The 19,415-nt window shown below is 36.3% G+C and overlaps 3 protein-coding genes and 1 non-coding gene across 5 annotated transcripts; 2 read left to right on the top strand and 2 right to left on the bottom strand.

The window, feature by feature from the left end:
• Window positions 1-1,127: 1,127 nt before the first annotated feature.
• LOC121238082 lies at window positions 1,128-3,794 on the bottom strand. Its single transcript, XM_041134939.1, has 3 exons — window positions 3,602-3,794; window positions 2,302-2,685; window positions 1,128-1,941 (listed from the first exon to the last, which is right to left on the bottom strand). Exons 1-3 carry the CDS (start codon window positions 3,753-3,755, stop codon window positions 1,226-1,228), a joined length of 1,254 nt encoding a protein of 417 aa, XP_040990873.1. The 5' UTR covers window positions 3,756-3,794; the 3' UTR covers window positions 1,128-1,225.
• Window positions 3,402-16,672, bottom strand: LOC121238079 (probable acyl-activating enzyme 18, peroxisomal). 2 transcript variants are annotated; one of them, XR_005935081.1, is made up of 15 exons: window positions 16,205-16,671; window positions 15,452-15,581; window positions 15,074-15,333; window positions 13,652-13,853; window positions 11,968-12,008; window positions 11,473-11,601; window positions 11,270-11,343; window positions 10,960-11,180; window positions 10,474-10,568; window positions 10,182-10,398; window positions 9,795-9,920; window positions 9,106-9,204; window positions 8,607-8,813; window positions 8,086-8,255; window positions 3,402-3,412 (listed from the first exon to the last, which is right to left on the bottom strand). XR_005935081.1 is itself a non-coding variant. In XM_041134937.1 (14 exons), the coding sequence occupies exons 1-14, from the start codon at window positions 16,471-16,473 to the stop codon at window positions 8,199-8,201; spliced, it is 2,127 nt and encodes a 708-aa protein (XP_040990871.1). In that variant the 5' UTR covers window positions 16,474-16,672; the 3' UTR covers window positions 7,948-8,198. The 2 variants fall into 2 exon arrangements, 1 of the variants encoding a protein (XP_040990871.1); XM_041134937.1 differs by lacking the exon at window positions 3,402-3,412 and having other exon boundaries at window positions 7,948-8,255; window positions 16,205-16,672.
• On the top strand, window positions 3,859-3,930 carry TRNAG-UCC. Its single transcript has one exon. It is a non-coding gene; the product is annotated as a tRNA-Gly (tRNA).
• Window positions 5,197-7,081, top strand: LOC121238081 (probable polyamine transporter At3g13620). Its single transcript, XM_041134938.1, has one exon. The coding sequence runs from the start codon at window positions 5,481-5,483 to the stop codon at window positions 6,906-6,908; it is 1,428 nt and encodes a 475-aa protein (XP_040990872.1). The 5' UTR covers window positions 5,197-5,480; the 3' UTR covers window positions 6,909-7,081.
• Window positions 16,673-19,415: the final 2,743 nt, after the last annotated feature.

Genomic DNA, 19,415 nt, shown 5'->3' on the forward strand with positions numbered 1-19,415 from the left:
TAAAGATTTTAATGCCAAATTAGCACATCAACCATCATTGTTCTTCTTTCTTTCTCTTCTCTAGAAAAGGAGAAAGAGGATAACCAAAAGTTGGTATTATTTTAATCTATCGAATGCAATCATCTATATTTCATTTCAAATTGATAATATCTATATTTTATCTTCCCATAAATGATGAACGAAACAGGAATATTACTTCTAAAAGCAATTCAGCCTATAGCTATTTCTAAAAGTTGTGTAATTGATAAGAAAATTAGGGTCATCCGGTTTGAAAATACAATGAACTGCAGGACATTCGTTATAATGTAAATTTCAATTACATTGAAATTCAAAAACAAATAGATTCTACAAATTAGTGCACGATCACAACCTTCTGTACAAAATCACAAAAGAGCATTAGAAGACCATTTCAAATTTTTTTTTATAGAATGGTAATCAGAATTTTCTAGTATACATATAGATGAAAAAAAAATTGAAAGAAGATGAGGAAGAAGAAGAAAAAGGGTTGGAATACCGGTTTTTCCGAAAATCTTATCGGGTCAGGTAATCAGCCAAACGGAATACCTCTTTATCGGGTTGGGTCGGAAGTCCTGCTGTCGGGTCGGCTGAATAGTCATAGGTTCGACTCTTGGCAAACGCAGACAAAATGCCTTCATTTAATTTTCCCCCTCAGATTTCCAATGAGGGATGGGGGACAGAATGTCTTGCTTTATTAATATACTCTCTTCATTGTAACGAAGACAGAATGGGAGAAGACAACTCGAAAAGTAGAAAACAGGTTTATTACTTTTTTGGGATGCCATTCTCTAATTCCAATGAGTGAAACCAAATCTAATTCCTGATCGAATTACTTTGGCATAGCTCAATAACATGCACTGCAGAGCTACCTAAATAGTCTATTTAGAGGTGGGGAGTAGAAAACTCCCTACGTGCCAGAGAGACTGGGAGCAAGTAATTTCACTTTCAATAGTACTTTGGGATGATCTGATTTACTTGAAAATTAAATCAATTCAAACTTTAGAGTTCAAAATTCTTAAAGCAGTGACTAACACTGTTTGCCAGGGACAGGGACTACATGTTTTGGCAGGTTTACTACATGTTTTTTGCAAGAACAAAGCTTCTGTTTTGAAAATAATATATGTTATAAGTATTAGGACAGGGACAAAAGAATTAAATGTATATATTTCCCCCATCTTTTACTCATTGTGGGATACAGAACTGCTTATCACTCGTTTATCTTCAGACCCATTGGCAAGGGCTTCAATGCTGCCAACACGACGGCGACTTTACATGAAAGAAACCCCATCATACCAGCGATGAGTTCCTTTGGCGTGAATGCCAAGGGCAAATCTCCATAGCTATTCTTCACTAAGAATATGGAAAACCCAATCACTAGTGCCAGACTTGATATTGGGCCCTTGAATCCTTCAAGCTTTCCATTAGCTCCTTCTGTCTTTGTGGAAATATACGTTGGAGCCTTTGGTGTTGGTAAACCATCAACAGACCTCTGTAATAGCAACAGATACAAGAAGCCTCCAACACCACCAGTTAAGAATGCAAAAGAAGTATTTTCCCCAGCCAAAAAGAATGCGGCTGATGCACCAACAAAGATTAGCACGGTGTCATAAAGTAGCAAAGAGATCTTCAAATCTGCATATTCCTTCATGCTTTCCTCATTTGATATCCCACGATGCTCGAGTAGTGTCTCTTGGGAGAGGCTTTTGCCAAATAAGGCAAAGGAGTTGACCCCAGAGAACTGGGTAGCAAGGCAAGGTCTAAGTTCCACCATGGATACATCACTTCCCTCCCCAAGCAAACAATCCTCAGTTTGAAAATCATATTGGAAACCACTGTAATCAAGTTCATCTCCGTTTTGTTCTTCTAATGACGGTTGAAACCCACAGATAACTGTCAAGCTCACACTTCCTAGTCTCCACTGACCTGACCTTGGAGATAGAAATGAAGAAGGGTTAGTCTTCTGGTCAAACATGATCATAATAAACCTTGCCGTGCAGTTTTTGAAGAAACACACAGTCCACATTATCTACGATCATACAGTAAATCAATAGCATGATTCTAGAGTGATAGGGTCACAAACAGAAGTCTGGAGTTATTGTCATCATCATATTGAAGAAAGACCAATAAATTCTGGAATGCCATTTGAGCACTTAGATCTAAGCTTTCTTCCATGATTTATAATTTTATTCCCTACCTTCCTCATTTGGGATGCAAAAGTAGTAAGATACACAAGTTTTCCATACTGTTCTTGCATGTATTGAAACATCCCCAGCAGAGACTAACCTGATTCAAGACTGATCCAAAGAGCTTCAACTCTTCCCAGATTGGGTCCCTCGAAGACGAACTCATCAACAGAACCTCTTTGAAAATGGAGCATATCTCGGTCAATCACATCCTCCAATTTTGAAGAATCAGCTGTCATTAAACTGGCCGGTATCCTCTGTAATATGGAATCGCCATTTTCGCCAATCAAGCATAGGAGAATCCCAGCATTTAAGTCACTCAGACTGGAGCCATAGAAGTTACTCGTACCTAACTTGATCTTGAATAAAAACTGTGATCCATCCTCCTTGAAAGATGGAAAAATCTTTTCTGTTGAGGTATCTGTGCAGACTTTCACTTCCTTGGCTGGCAAGAGACGGGAAGGTTTTGCGTAGCCCTGAAAATCTGAGCAGATGCTTATTAATTTATGCGAAAGCTAAATGACTAAAAATTACTTCAACCTGATGCCAAAACACAACGACGACGAATACATAACCCTAGTGCCACGGTAATGCACAGACTAATGCTCTCAGACTCAAATAATGTGCACTATACTCCATGATAATATTGTCAACTACTTACAGAGGCCGCTTATCCAGTACGAGAAATATAGAACATAGGACAGCACCCCATTAAATATAAATATAACTGTAAGTCATGAATTGTTATTATTGGCAATAACAAGTTTAAGTTCCACAACTTACATAATACAAATTATGTATCTGACAGAGTCAAATTCAAATATTTTTACATATAGTCGACTCAGGTGAGTCAGGTTAGCTTAAACTGAATCGAACATTCATACACTTCAAAAATTTACCGATATATGCTAAAGCCATAGCCTAATATGATCACGATACTTGTTTTAAGTTTCTTCCAATTTCCTTCAAAAATGGAAAAGTTATGCTCTTTTTTCTCTACATATAAACACCCAAAAACATATTATTGATAATATTTTAATGACGCAGATTTTATCTCCATTGATGCCGATTGGTAGTTTAACTTTTGATCTGACCCATTTTTTTTGTATGTAGTTCTTTAAACTTAAAAAAATATATACCGTACAACAAACCATATACATATTATTGCCAAATAGACTAAACCATAAAAACCTTGAATAAGATTCTTGAGACTAGAGGAACTAGACGAGTTAAACGAAAGGAAACAACAGTTTTTTTTTTGGTTCCTACTATTTTAAAAAACAGAAAATAAAAGGAATCAAACATGAAGCTTGAGGTGGACTAGGGGATAGCCAATAAGCAAAGACCTGAAAATGTGAAAATTCAATTATTTTCACATGGAATACAAAGTTAGTATGTACCTTGGAAATCAAACCTTTTGGAGAGGATACTGAAGCGAAAATGACTAGTTTGGGCGTGAGTTCTTCTTCGGTGAATCGGGTTTGCTGGGTTTCTTATCCTTTCGGAACCTTGATGGGCTGCGGAGATTATTTGGCTCAGAGAAAGCGACTCCATTGCTGGCACCTCGGAGAGAGGGAGAGAAGGCAGATAAAAGGAACTTCTTTCCACACCCAGGATCTTTTGTTATTTAGAAACTTCGAGGTTGACATTCCAAACAGCGTTTGTAGTCCAACGGTTAGGATAATTGCCTTCCAAGCAATAGACCCGGGTTCGACTCCCGGCAAACGCACTTTTGCTTTTGTAAATATTAAACAACGCGATCGCGATTAAACAACCATTCGTGTCTCGTAAGTCCAAGAGCTCTATTCTTATATTATTACTTGAATTTGAATTAGAGTAATTCTACGTGTGTAACGTGGTCTAATTGTTTTGAAAAAAAGTAAAGTTTATTATTAAAAAATTAATTTTTTATGTGAATCTCATATTTTATTCATTTTTTTCAAAACGATTATACGATGGTTGCACAATTCACGGTTGTAAATATTTTTTCTCTTTGAATTATTCCCACATTTGTTGCTAATTTTCATTTGAATGATTCTCGAAGATGCTAGTTATAAGTTTCATTAACTTTAAAAAAAATTCTATTCATTATCCTCATAAATCATACTTTTTTTTAAAAAAAAAAATTTTTTTTTTGATTTTATTATTCATAAATTTATTGAATTCTTTTACTCATCATCCATATACCACACATTTGATAAGAGAAAAAAATTAAAAAAAATAAAAAAATATAGTATGTGGTGTGTGGTGTGAGAGGATAAGAGTAGAAAAGCTTTTAACTTTATTACACTACGTCAATTATGCCACCAACACCATGTTTGTGAACATACTATCTTACACTGAGTTAGTCTATATATAGTCTCCAAATGAGACTGTACACGCAGTCTCCCACTCAGGACTGTAAATAAAATTTCTTTATAATATTTTTCAGATCAAATGCACTTTAGAAACGAATATATATGATATTGGTTCCTCCTTTCCCACTTGGCTCCTCGAACCTTATTTACTTTAGTAAACATAAAGTCAACTAGTGGAAAGGAAAAAGAGATCACGAGATCAAATACATACATACATGAATTAAATGTATTTCGAAGATAAAGTTAGTAGCAACATTAATTAACTAGCCAGCATGATGTTTCGCATTGATTCTATATATACTTGATCATATAAATTAAAAGTAAGGATCAAGAGTGTTTGAATGGAGGCTGAAAAATGACCACAAAAGAAAAAGCCAAGTTTGATGCGTTTTGATCTTTCCCAGCCTCCATGTTAGAATGTTATAGGCCATGCATGCACTGCCACTAAGAAGACTGAAGATCAAGAAGGTCGAATCCAAATCTGCAACCAGCTAGCATAAAATCTCCAATTATTTAACATAAAGGTTTAGTCACGTTAACTCTAAAATAAGATATTGATGGCAAACCATCTTCCTTTATAATAAATAAGAGCACTCCATAAATTGCTCAAACTCGAGTTTATTTAATTCGATTCGTTTATTCACTATCTCCTAGTTCTACACCAGATAGCGTGCATACATAATATAGAATAACACGGATAGAGAACAAATTCTTCCTATATATTTATTAATGGCTGTAGAAAGAAGATCTTAAAAAGGCTAAATCCATGTATAAATATACAACCTTTAATTAGCATTCCCTTACGGGGAACGGTTTGGCTTAAGCCTTCACAGTTATAGAAATAATCACCACCTAAACTGCACCAGTTTCAGTTCCAGGACGCAACACACAGAAGAGAAAGAAAAGAGAAGCCACAACCACAATGCAAACTACTTCCTCAAAACCACCAAACATGCCTCACGAACTCCCTGTCTCCACAGCCACAACAACAACAAGCACAGACCCCAAGAAACTGACTCTTATACCTCTTATCTTTATCATCTACTTCGAAGTCGCCGGTGGCCCTTATGGAGAGGAACCAGCGGTGCAAGCAGCAGGACCCCTCTTCGCCATTCTGGGTTTCCTCATCTTTCCCTTCATTTGGAGTATCCCGGAGGCCCTTATCACCGCTGAGCTCTCCACAGCCTTTCCCGGCAACGGTGGCTTTGTCATCTGGGCCGAGCGCGCCTTTGGTCCTTTCTGGGGGTCCCTCATGGGCACATTCAAGTTCCTTAGTGGTGTCATCAACATCGCTGCCTTCCCAGTTCTTTGCATTGACTACATGAAGCGATTGCTCCCTGCTTTAGAATCTGGCCTTCCGAGGTACTTCGCCATCTTTGGCTCAACTCTAGGCCTTTCGTTTCTTAATTATACTGGTTTGACAATTGTTGGATTTGCCGCCGTGGTACTTGCTGTTGTTTCACTTTTTCCTTTTGTATTGATGTCGTTGATTGCACTCCCAAAGATTCAACCTCATAGATGGATCAGTCTGGGGCAGAAGGGTGTAGAGAAAGATTGGAACTTGTTCTTCAACACCCTTTTCTGGAACTTGAATTTCTGGGACAGTGTCAGTACTCTAGCCGGAGAAGTTGAAAACCCCCAGAAAACTTACCCGAAAGCCCTTTTGGTTTCGGTGATCTTCACTTGCTTGGCATATCTATTTCCACTTTTGGCTGTGACTGGATCTCTTTCCGTGGACCAAAGCGAATGGGATGCTGGGTTTATGGCCCAAGCTGCAGGTATGATTGCAGGGAAATGGTTGAAAATCTTTCTTGAAGTTGGTGCTGTGTTATCAGCAATTGGTCTATACGAAGCACAGCTAAGCAGCAGTGCTTTCCAACTTCTGGGTATGGCTGATATAGGATCTTTGCCCATGTTTTTCGGTCTAAGGTCTAAATGGTTCAACACCCCTTGGGTTGGGATTTTGCTAACCACTTTGATTTCACTGGGGGTTTCAAACTTCAATTTCACAGATATCATATCCTCGGCTAATTTCTTGTATTCTTTGAGCATGTTGTTAGAATTTGCTGCATTTATATGGCTGAGAAGGAAGTTGCCAATGATGAAGAGACCGTACAGGGTTCCATTGAGGCTGCCAGGGCTGGTTATGATGTGCTTGATACCCTCTGGGTTTTTGATAGTTATAATGGCTATTGCCACCAAGACTGTTTATTTAGTGAGTGGAATAATGACTGTTGCTGGGATTGGATGGTACTTCTTGATGAAACTCGCCAAATCAAAGAAGTTGTTGAAGTTCAACGTTGGAGGAGTTGAAGAAATTGACCAAGTGAGGGTGGTTGGTCATTCATGACCTTTTCACCAGTTGAAAGAACGTTTGACCTTGCAATTTCACCTTGTTTTTTGTAAACAAAATTCAACCTGTTACAGACACTTGGCTCTGAGTCTGACCAGGTGAATTATTATGATCTCTAGGTCAGTATGCAACTAGAACATCTCATATGAATTTATGAATGATATTTTACATTTTGCATGTTCCTTTCTGCAGAGGCATGGGTTCAGAAATAAATTAATATATTTTTTATATAGTTCATAGACCAGTACTTCAATCGGCCTCTACATAAGATCGAATTCATCCTTGTTTATGTAAAAATGGTAGAGAAAATTGAAAGATAAGATGTGAAGAGGAATGAGTATTTTGTATTAATTTATTTGTAACTATGCAGACGGAATACTCTTAAATTAATGGTTCTACTCAACTATAGTTTGGTGATGAGGAGTACATATATGATGACTAGATTGAAGAGAGAAATATGCTCAATAAAGAAAGTTGAAACCTAGCTCCTTTGGCATAAATTCTTCTCGGCTTTGCTTCAAAGCATATTGATCCATATATTCTTGGAACAATTGGTGTATCCTATTCCATCTTTGTGTCCTTCCTTTATTCTATCCTATCTACGAATCTATTCGAGAAGCTTTGTGCAAAAGTGGCACAAACTCCTTAATATTCTAGAGTCCTACGAACCTTTTCATTGAAGTTATAGATGCTCATGTACAAGTCTTACGCGCTACTCTCTATATTTGAAAATTCTACAAAGAACCATAGCCTTTTGCAGCTACCAACAGCAGCCTCTTAAGGGTAAATGCAATCAGTGACAGCTTCGAAGCTTCGAGCCACAAGATTGCCATATAAGGTTGAATGAAGGCCAAGCTTTTCATTTAACACGACATGAATACTGTAGTGACTTTGATTGTTAGCTTTACTCTATTTCATCAACAAGCCCTTTGATCATTTTCCAATGGGCTATATCGCAAGCTACTCACACTTCACAATCAGCAACTCTATGACATATTATAATATAATCAGAGTTAAAGGAGTAAATGCCTCAAAATCAAAATCAATGAGCCCCGATCGATTTATTAATGTCAAAACATATATCAACCAAGGATTTATGCTTGTTTCACGTTTCTCAAACATTTCTTCTTATTCCATTTACGTACTTCAGTAATTCAAGCATCTCAGTATGCACTTCAAGTTGATGGATTCTTGAGATTTGATGATGCACCAACAATGGACGGATGTGCTACTAAATTCTACTCCGTACTGAAAACTCATGCTTCATTTGGTCCCTCAGGACCCTTCTCAATAACTTGTTTGAAGCGGTTCTGGGAACTCTGGAACAATCTTCACATTGTTCACCTGTTAGATCAGTAAAAAAAGTTGGAGAAATTGGACCAACGATGTACGAAGTAAAGTAGTCTGATTCACAGAAACCACAACGGAGTTGAAAAGGGAAATTATTTCCATCTGTTCCACATATCATTTGAAATAAGCTGATCAAGCTTTTTCATAGCATCTGGAATGAATCTATCATAAACATTCACAGTTTCGTTATAATTTGCAAAAATGACTCCATTTTGAGTTTGTGTAAACATTTTTAGATGGATAAAGTTTGAATGACTAACAAATCTGAAGCTAAGCTCCAAAAATGATCAGATGATGGGAACACTGATTGAAAGGGAGAGGAATAGAATAGCCTGAGAGTCAAACCTTAAACAGAGGGTTGAGGTTGCTTTGAATGGCCCTTGAGAATATTCTCTTCAGCTGTTCCGGTTCAATATTAAACCCTTTCTTCAACACTACAAATATGACCAATTGTTCTGGACCACCATTAACGGGTGCAATGCTGATTGCGGCAGTCTCCAAGATGCTTTCATCAACACGGTCACAAACACGCTCAATTTCAATGGAACTTGTCTGTGTATCAAGAACATTCAAAGTTCCAATATGAAAAAATTATTCTAAGCATACCAATTAAAGGAAAACTGATGATTCGTTCAGGTGAAGCCAATTTAAGTATGCTTAATTGCGTCACGTGTCAAAAGCTTATTTGGCAAGATTTTAAAGTTGAGACTTCCCATCCAGTTGACTTTAAAGAAACCCATACTCTATAAAAGTTCAAGACACTTTGTCTTCCTCCAGTTAGTCCACAGCATATAGCAGGGTCAATGTCAAACGATGACATTGAAGAATATGGTGAATGGCGTACCTTAATGCCTCCAAGGTTCATGGTGTCGTCAACCCTACCCTGTACCATCATATAGCCTCCAACAGTTCTCTCAACAATGTCTCCATGTCTCCTGAGGCGCTGACAATGCATATATCAAATTATAATATGATATTAGTCCCCCTTCAGTCATATCTTATACTCACCAAGCAGAATATCTTACACTCGTACATATTCTGTCAATTATGGGAAATGGATATAAAACCATAAAGATAAAATAATAGAAATTCTGACGTATAAATTTTAAGTTATGCAGATAACTGTTGTAAATCATAAGGCTACGCATAATAAGAACTAGCGTGTAGCAACATCTTTCCATTTCAGCAATTGCTATCCTATGGGTGAGAGAGCACACTTGGAACTATATAAAAAAATTAGGGTCACAATCAATTTCGAATCAGGACCCAAAACCTATGCACCCGATCTCAAGATAGCTATTAACCAGTTAGCTGTCCAAGAGTCATATAAAAGGGAACTGCATCTAGTCCGGTGATCTGTCCCTAGTCATTTAAGGACACTATTCATGCTGCTTTTGTGGAGAAGAAATAACTAATATTTTCAAAAGTATATCGTCTTGTCAGTAGGTTAAAAAAAGTTATAAATGATATTATGATAAGACATACAAAGATGTGACTATGCAAGCATTCAAACATAGGCAGTTATATACATACCATTCCTTTATACATTGGCATGCCCTTGAAGTAAATTTCATCATGATCAGCATTAAGCAGTCTATCAGTTGATCCCATGTTTATGGGGAATAAACCCACTTCACCAGCACAAGCTTGATCATCTGGCTGTCATATAGGTCAAAGAGATCAGCTATGTCCATATAAAATGAACTTATAAATATCGGTCATTTGCTTTCACGACCCCGCATCCATTTTTCATCATCACAAGAACTTTTGCAATTGCTCAGAAATTGCTTATCAACAGTCCCTGCAATAGCAGAGTACAAACAGGTACTAGGATTGTCTGATCTAGTGACAGTTAGATGATTGCAACGGCAACAAAAGAAAATGAAGCTTAACTAGAAATGATCCAGAAAATATGCTTACATAGGGTATCCCATATTCATCAAGGATAACAATGCCTGTTGTCACTGATGCTGTGCTAAAGGCTCCAAAAACTTGCGGCTGCAATGGACTTCCTTGGATGTAACATGATGCAAGTTCTGTGCCGCCACAACATTCCATAACGGGCTTGTAATAAGCTCTTGAAGAAAGCCATTGGTCATCATCAACATTGGATACTTCCCCAGTGGATGCAAATAATCTGTAAATGCACATACCTAAGTTATTATTCTTGAGTTAAATACAACAGGGTTTTTCTAAAATGCAAAGACATTACTTTATCCTTGTCCAATCTAGGCCTTCCATACACTGCGTACTCCTCCAAGATTTTACTAAGCTAGGAACTGTACCCAAAACAGTCACTTCTGCATCCTGAACAGAAATTATAGAAAAATTAGTTGGTATTTTGGATGGAGAGTTCTAACACTGATGCAAAAAATACAATTGCTACACTCTGACTTCTATATAGTTGTATGCAGAAGTTTTGTTATTCCTGGAGCATCATGTAAATCTCTCTGTTTTTGTAATTAATTTTCATAGTACAACTTCATCTAAGTAATGTTCATCTTCAAGAAAGCACGGGAAAAAGTTTGTCTTATTTCCATCACTAACTAAAAATTCTAAACCATTTTAAGCAATCGTGGTCTTTCATAAGATCTCTAGTGGGCCTTGGGAGTTTCTCTTCTAAGGATATAATTGATTACGAATTATAATTGGCCCTCCTACAAGCCTATTACCCTTGGTTTTATTTTATTCCCATCACCTGAACGAATTTTCCAAAGCCACGGCCAAGAGGTGATCCATGATAGAGTGCAAGAGTTGCACCAGTTAGAAAGCATGAATAAAGTAAAGCTGGTCCCATCACCCATCCCAAATTTGTGGGCCAGCAGAAAACATCTCCAACTTGAACATCAAGGTGAGCCCAAACATCAGCAGCAGCTCGAATTGGTGAAAGCTGTGTCCATGGAATAGCTTTTGGTTCTCCTGATGAAGGCTGATGAATGAGTTAAACAATTATGATAAAAGGAATCTTACAGTCAAGCTAATATATATTTGCTGGAATAGTATTCTACCTGTGGTTCCAGATGAGAAGAGAATATTAGTCACAGTTTCTATAGGTCGATAGCTTGGAATATTACTAGTTGAGCTGCCAGGAAGAGAATGCCATTACTCATAAATTCGTTGGACATTCTTAGCATGTGATAGAAAAATAGAAATTTCTTTCCACTAGTAAGTGTTTTGTTGGTCCAATCTTACGTCATTACAGTAAACATACCTCGGATGGTGACTGGCACCAGAAAGAAAATCTTTCCACGATAAATCCTGTTCTCTTAGCTGAGTGCCTACATCCTTCCCCATCACAGGGAGCACTATAGCCTTAATCGGATCAGCTTCTACTACTCGACTGCAAGGAGAAAGCATATAACCACGATCATGACAAAGGTATCCTATAAACATGTTCTGTCTCCGACTAACGCCGTGAATAAATTTGAGCAAAGAAAAAGAAACTAATGTGCTTTGAATAGTTTACATCCCCTGTAAGTGCTACAAGGCACAGCACTTCAAAGAAATGCATGAAGGAAGAACTCAGATGGAAACTAGCATATCGCGTATGGCCTTTTGCATTTTGCCCAAACAAAAAAAGGATTGTCTAAGGCTCAGTTGGGCTGAGTTCATCATTTACATCATAGATTAGTCGCTTAATTCTACCACTTTGTCGGAAAGAAGAAAGATGAATTGACCATCATAATGATAGAATGGTTGCATTTACCTGTACAAAGGAAACTTCCGACCTCCTCTTAATATGAAATCCTGCATAGGAATGTCATACATGAATAATTTAAAAAAACAAGAGCACCATATATATAAACAGAAACATATCAAAACTAGTTCGAGATTTAAATTAGTACTCAAGTAAGACAGCCTGTGACAACTGAAGCCAAATTGTAATAGGCTTCATGTCGGTTTTTACAAGCCCAAATCCACTAGGTAGAGACCCAATATACAGGTTGCATTAGCAATTTTGGAAAGCACATGAACATTCCATGACAAATATTACAGCAATTTTGGAAAGCACATGAACATTCCATGACAAATATTACAGAGCTAAAGAAACATTTTTGTTTTTTGCCTGTTAAAAAGTACTACTTTACTGTAGTTACCTTCTAGGTGAACGAAAAACCGAGATTGGATCAGAAACTGACAGATTAAAATCATAAATATAGGAAACTTGGCGTTTGAAAAATACAACAAAATAATATGAAACTAGAGAAAATGCAGAGGAACTCTAAATATGTAACTCCCCAATGGAAGGCCCAAACCACATGACCTATACTCTAAAAAGACTTGTCAATTATACAATTGGAGCAATTGGAACATTATAAAGATCAAGAACTTCTCTTTCTCAAACAATATGGGATCTCATATATCACCTACCATTATCACTTATCAAAATGGGATATCACAAAATATATGTTAACTAAGTCTTCCAAAAGCCAACCAATATTTTTCCGTAAGATTGCCACCAGGCCAAGGAGAGAGGAGGCTTTATATTGAAATAAACATCAATTATTGGTTAAATGATTTGTTAGATAGAAGAAACTCATGTAGAACTAGGCCTGGATTATTAAGATATAAAATAAATAATAAAATCTACCTCTTTCCATAAGGTTAAGCTTTTGGAACAAGTGATGATTTCACATGGTATCAGAGTAGAGGTCTTGAGTTCAAATCCTGACTCTATACTTTATCCCATTTAATTAAAGATTCCACGCATTGAGCCACACATTGAGGGAGAGTTCGGCCCACACGAGTGCTAAGATATAAAATAAATAATAAAATCTATCTCTTCCCATAAGTTTAAGCTTTTGGGACAAATGGTAATTTTACAGATTATACCTTAGAGCTGTGCTTCTGGAAACAATTGGAAAGTAGTTGTAATACACTCATGCTAATATGGTATGATCTGGGCTGTATGCAGAAACTTAAACAACCAAAAATGGCAACATTATATGCAGGAACATATGTAGTAATGTGCCAAACTGATAATCAAATGGCTCACAGATGAAACAATCTTCAAGTGATGTCTTCAAACACATTGACACTGTTGAAATGGAAATTATTTTTTGGGTAAGTAAAATGAGCAACCCAAATTAGATAGCTATCTGAAAGGCAGAATGGTCAGACCAGCATTTTTGCCCCTTTGAGTTCCTTTAAGGGATTTTCTAGGCAGCAAATAACATACAAATATCCTTGCCAATTGGCAATTTAGCAATGACATTGTAAAACTAACATGACTCTGCATGTCCTCAGCATAACCGAAATTCCCTTTCTTTGCTTCTTCGGGGTTTTTTTTTTGGGGGAGAAAGAAATAGAGATGTGGGGCCAACAAGATTCATTTCCCAAGGAAATCCCACATTTCTAATAGCAAATGGTTTATGGAAGTGAACTATCACCTGAGTGAAGATACCCTTTGCTTTTGATACACGCAAACGAGTTGCAATTTCCTTAGCAGCAAAGCTGTCAGCTATTGATACAACAACAAATCCTGCTAGTACAATCGCCAAATATATGATAACTGCATTGACTGTCATTGGCATGTCAATTGCAATTGCATCGCCATTTGTAAATATTGCATGCAGTGCATTTGCCACCAACCTGTGAATCACATTGTAAACACATCAACAATGTTAAAAAGGAAGATGATCAGGGGCCAGGAGAGACTTTATTAAGATATGATCTATCAAGGTGACATGAGGGATGAAGAACATATTGTAAATCAGAAAAAACAGAAAACATTAGAAAGGAGGCTTGGTTTTCCATAATGAGAATAACCCAAAGCAGGCTCCCAAGTGGCAAGTACCCCCCTTTCTCCTCCTGTCACCTGATAATTATCTCATGTCACTATGTGGTTAGATCCAAGTATAACCATGAAGAGAGCTACCGATTACAAGGATTTTGATTGTTACATCCAAAAACAAATAAGACAACTACTTAGGCACCAGTTACAACTTACAACCCCAAAGCACAAGTTTGGTGTTGTTGACTGGCTCAAGTACGCAGATTACGAAAAATTCCCATTTAGGTAGTGCACCAATGATTTAACTACACTAACAAAGAATTCTCTGTTTTTATTAGTCAATTCCACGTGCATTGGGAGCACCTTTTTTTTTTTTTTTTCATTTATTTATTGGAATCGGGTGTCCTTGAACAGTTTCCTGACTAATCTAGAGGGTGCATGGGCCCTCGGCTACATTGGGAGCATCTTGAACACAACACCATCCTATTCTTATAGAACGAGAGGGTTCCATTTGAGCTAGAGCTACTAAGTGTCAAGAATATAATACAAATAATTAAATTTATCTCTTTCTATCGGTTTAAATTTTTGAGATAAGTGACGATTTTACATAGTATAAGAGTAGGGATCTTAAGTTCGAACTCTATATTTTACTTCATTTAATTAAATATTTCACGTGTTTGGCCCAATCATTGAGGGAGAATTTAGTCTACACGTAAGGGGAAGTGTTAATAGAGATATAAATTATTAAATCCATATTTTCTCATCAGTTTAAACTTTTGGAATAAAGGGTGATTTTATACAAAATTTTAACAGTCGTATTTAAACGTGGGTGTTGTAACTTCTAGTAGTTCAAGGTCCAGTGTATAATAGCCCACTACAAGAGATGCAACAGGCTGGGGAAGGAAAGTGTGCTAAAAAAAACTTGGCATCGGATTCCCTAAAAAGAATACATCGGAAAAGAATTTTGCTCTGTGAGATCAAGGCAGTAACCCCTCATATGTCACTAGATAGATCTCATTTGCACTGAGTGCGTGTGTGCTACAGAAACTTATAATTGGGGATAAACGTGAGAGCATACATTACTTGCTGTCGCAATTCTTGTAATGTTATATGATTAACATGGGAATCGTCAGAGCCTTCATCCCTCCACACAACAGCCAAATCACTATCCTCTTTTCTTGGATGACTTCTTGGTAGCAAACAACATTCTGCAATATTCAAAGCTGAACCAGGCAACCACGTTCCCCCATGTTTTGATTTGTCAGTGGTATCTAAAATGCACTTTGGGGCCTCATGAAACGAAACTGAAAGCTCTTTTAAAACAATGGACCAGTAAGCCTGAGAATCATTGACAAGTACAGAGATGGAATCAAACCTCAGTTCCTCTAATTTGAAATACTATTTCGTATCAAACTTGGCATATGCATACCTATGTAGGAACAAAAAGTATATTTACCTCAGGATGCTGAACGGAGAACTTCTGAAACTGGCTAAAACTTGTAATGGGATCCTTGTATGAAGTCCCTAATAGCTTTGAACCATAATTTTCCATCAAACGTCCCAAGTTTGTATGTTTAGACTCATATCTAAGACACAGAGAACAAGGATCACTTAATAGAAACCAGTACATTAAATGTTTGAAGAGATAAAAGAAAAGCAACCTCAGAGTCATTACAATAAAAAATCAATTGACCTTTCAGTTAGAATACATACACTAGATGTTGTGCAGCAAAGATGAGTACAGAGAAGTTTCTGCAACTACTGATACAACCGTCACATATGACCAATTATATTAAATTAAATTAAAAGCAGCAGGACTGTCAATGCCTCCTACATTCATAATTACCACTTGCAGAGAATCTAATAAACATTACTAGGTCCCGATGGCCGATAGTGCTGATCCAGAGCCAGAGGACACGGAAAGAAACAGAGACAAATAGCTCATGAGTTCTTACAGCATCGTTGAAGGAGATCCGATTTGACATCAAACAACGTAATAATCAAATAGTGGTACCAGAAAAAGACCTCATGTAACTAGGAAGAGGATAAATGGGAAAGAATTAAAGGACCAAAACGGAAACAGCAATGGAAATGAAACTGCTCAAAAGACAAAACAAACAAATAAAGCAATGCCAGAAAACAGTGAGGAGTAGGTAGATCAGGAGGATAGACAGAAGGAGAGAAATGAAAGAGCAAATTAAAATCATACTGGGAAGGGAACCAGTAAGGAGGGGGGCCATTGGTGGAGGTATCCCAATCAGCATAGACAGAGTAGTAGATCAGCTGGTGCAGCCCATGCGGGTGCCAAGGCTTTAGCACCCTCCGAGCCACCACCTCCCGCCAAACCTTTCTTGGATCAGACCTTTCGGCTCCAGAAACTGCTTCGTTAAGGACCCTTTGAAACTCCTTGGCCTCTTCTATCGCTAGGCCTGCCTGCACCAAGTCCTCCATTGTAACTTCACTAATACTCTTCCCCATCTCTCTCTCCCTCTCTCTCAACGTTTTTGTGGTAGTTTACCGTGGCAGTTGTAGTAGTTAGGAAATGACAAAGATGAAGGTTGGTCAGGCGATGCGGATGGTTTCCAATAAAGCAAGCTAGCCTTCCAAGTTTCTTTTGTTAAGATTAATGGATCGCCATTCGCCAACTCCAACAGGCAACAAGCTTGGCGGCATGTAATACGTTTCTGACATCACGACAATCGCTTTTGAGGTTGACAGACGAACAAAATATTTCAAAAGGCTCAAAAAAGATTATATCTATCACATTTCATTGCCTCCCTACTTTACCTCAACTTTGCATGAAAATTTTCGATTAAAGCATTCGTATTGAGTGGTTTCTCTGAACAATTAAAAATAGCTAAAGTTGAATGTTTGAAGCGTTCCACAAATTTATTTATTATACGCAAAGGAAAATGCTTGTGTTCTGCCATGTGAGAAGACAATTAAGCATCTGACTGGCAGGATGGCGACATCATTTTTATTTTTATTTCTAAAAAGAAAAACATTGATTCAAACATTACAACTATTGTTTTCATGACTGATGTGGCCTAGAATGCATCCAAACATTTTAATTTTTTTTTTATTTGATTTTAAATCCATGTAAATTCCAACAAAACGATTGGATATATAATTTCTAAATTCTTCCAAATTAAATTGGGTGAAACAAAAACTTCTCTGTACTGTGATATATATTTAATTAGTGTGTGCAAGTTGTCATGTTTATTGGCTAGATGATCGTCGCTAGCTGCGCAGTACCTTGAGATTAGTTAGTTTGCTAGAAAAGCTAATCCATTATATAATTAATGTAGATAGACAATGTTGGGAGGAGCCATGGCCCATTGTACGTCCGATTTCAATGGCCGTCTTGATCGTCGACCATGTAAATCAAACCCCACGGTTAAGAAAAATTATTTCAGTGAAGACTATATATGCCGAGATCAGAGGAAAATAATCTTTTTCAATATAATAGTACTCCACTAACAAGTCATGATCTTACATTCATATATAATATTCCTTTATAATTTGCCTCTCACTACAAAAAAAAAAAAAAAAGAAAAAAAAAAAAAACTTATTTGTGACCAACTATTTTTTTTTTTGTAAAAATGATTATTTTATATCAAAATGAGTATGTTTTCGTCACAAATAATCATTCTGCAAATAATCTGTCACAAATACTCTTTTTTCTTGTAGTGTCAATTGAATAAATATATAGCTAAAATCCATTGCTTAAATGATGATGCATAAATAGTTAGAAACCAAAACATTAATCATATAAAACGTACAACATGATGAGGAAATTAACGATTCACTTAAGATCAGCATATAATATATATATAAACTATATATATACTGCATGCATCATTATGACCACGAGAAATTCTATTTACAATCTCCAATTAAGGACTGTATGTGCAAACCTTTTATTAAATGAGAAAAAACATTATTTTAGGAGGGATATTTTTGTAATTTTAAAAAATTTTAAAAATAAAATTGCCTAGACTTGTATTGTAATCTCCAAATAGGAACTGTACGTAGCATTGCTTAGCTGAGCATATATACAACTGATCAAAGTGTCTAAAAAGAGTTTAACACGTCTCAAAGTCCATAGATACGTACCGCTATGATCCTAATTTATAACATGATCGATTACATAGTGCATGAGACGTTAATGCAACTACTACGTACGTACGTACATTATATAATTCGGCTAGCTACATCTACCCATACTTAAACACATTAACTTTCATTTTGATCTGCAATGTAAATCATCATGATCTAGTACACAAGATGGGTATAAACCCATATCACATTCGAAGAGAAATTAATCACATGGCATGCATGGCAGTTTAAGTACGTACTTAGGTTGTGGATGGCATTTCCGAGATTTGCAATTTGTTGTGGATGGCATTTTTGTATCAATCCTCTAATTTGGATGGCATTTTTATAATTTTAAAACTTAAATGCACTTCTATAAATTTCTAATTTGATGACATTTCTATAATCTTACATTTTTTAGTTATTTACTTAAATGGTAAGATTCGATTTGTAAAATTCAAATTTAAATTAAATTTATCTTTTAAATCAAATTATGTCATGTAAACATTTTATATACTAGATAGGTGTGTTATTTGCACCGGCGTATAATTAATAGAGTTTTTCTAAATTTTTATAACTACTTAATTTAAAGACATCTCATATATAATTCTCAATCTTTTTTTGGGTCTTATTATTTTTTAATATTTTCGTAGCTCTTTAATTATTTTTCTATGTTTCTTTTGAGTGATCTCAACTGAAAAATCTGAAATTTTTAATATATATTATCTTTCTATGGGTTGATCAGCGTATATTCAATTAATAGTAATTTATAAGCTCTGATGTATAAATACATGATATATACATGATACACATATACATGTATTTATTTGATAAATTATCAATGTGTATATAAAAATATATATAGATAATTAATCTTAAAACGGCAGAGCACTAAAATACACTATATCGAAGTATTTTGTTTCAATACCTAATTAAATGCATCCAAACGAAATTCAAAACTTTGCATGATTTCCATAGCTAGGCTAAGGTCTGGACTGACTGACTAATATATATGAGTCATTATCTCCAACCAATTTGAAAGGGACGAGTTTCTAAATCTATTGACATTAGATATTTAACTTTTGTCTATGAATTAAAGTTGGCAAAACCAACTATTTGACCTTGAATTACTTAATTACTCTAGTACTTTTGGAACTTGCATGCATGTGTTATGATTAGACTGGAGATCGTGATCCCTTAATTTGTTCCTCGATCTTGTTTTTCTTCCCCCATTAAATACTACTGTTCGATATTAGTGAAGTAGCTAGTGGTACGTAGCATATATATATATATATATCTCAAATTAATGTGTTTTTTAGTGCTCG

Source organism: Juglans microcarpa x Juglans regia, chromosome 7D (assembly GCF_004785595.1).
Source record: "Juglans microcarpa x Juglans regia isolate MS1-56 chromosome 7D, Jm3101_v1.0, whole genome shotgun sequence".
In the NCBI taxonomy this organism is placed as follows: domain Eukaryota; kingdom Viridiplantae; phylum Streptophyta; class Magnoliopsida; order Fagales; family Juglandaceae; genus Juglans; species Juglans microcarpa x Juglans regia.

Coding starts and splice junctions, on each gene's coding strand:
- LOC121238082 (XM_041134939.1), bottom strand. CDS start 3,755: ATGGAGTCGCTTTCTCTGAGCCAAATAATCTCCGCAGCCCATCAAGGT. Junction 2,686..3,601: donor CAAAAGGTTTGATTTCCAAG/GTACATACTAAC, acceptor GCATCTGCTCAG/ATTTTCAGGGCTACGCAAAA. Junction 1,942..2,301: donor TTGGATCAGTCTTGAATCAG/GTTAGTCTCTGC, acceptor CTCCAAGGTCAG/GTCAGTGGAGACTAGGAAGT.
- LOC121238081 (XM_041134938.1), top strand. CDS start 5,481: ATGCAAACTACTTCCTCAAAACCACCAAACATGCCTCACGAACTCCCT.
- LOC121238079 (XM_041134937.1), bottom strand. CDS start 16,473: ATGGGGAAGAGTATTAGTGAAGTTACAATGGAGGACTTGGTGCAGGCA. Junction 9,921..10,181: donor ATGAATATGGGATACCCTAT/GTAAGCATATTT, acceptor CCTATATGACAG/CCAGATGATCAAGCTTGTGC. Junction 9,205..9,794: donor TGCCAATGTATAAAGGAATG/GTATGTATATAA, acceptor ATGCATTGTCAG/CGCCTCAGGAGACATGGAGA.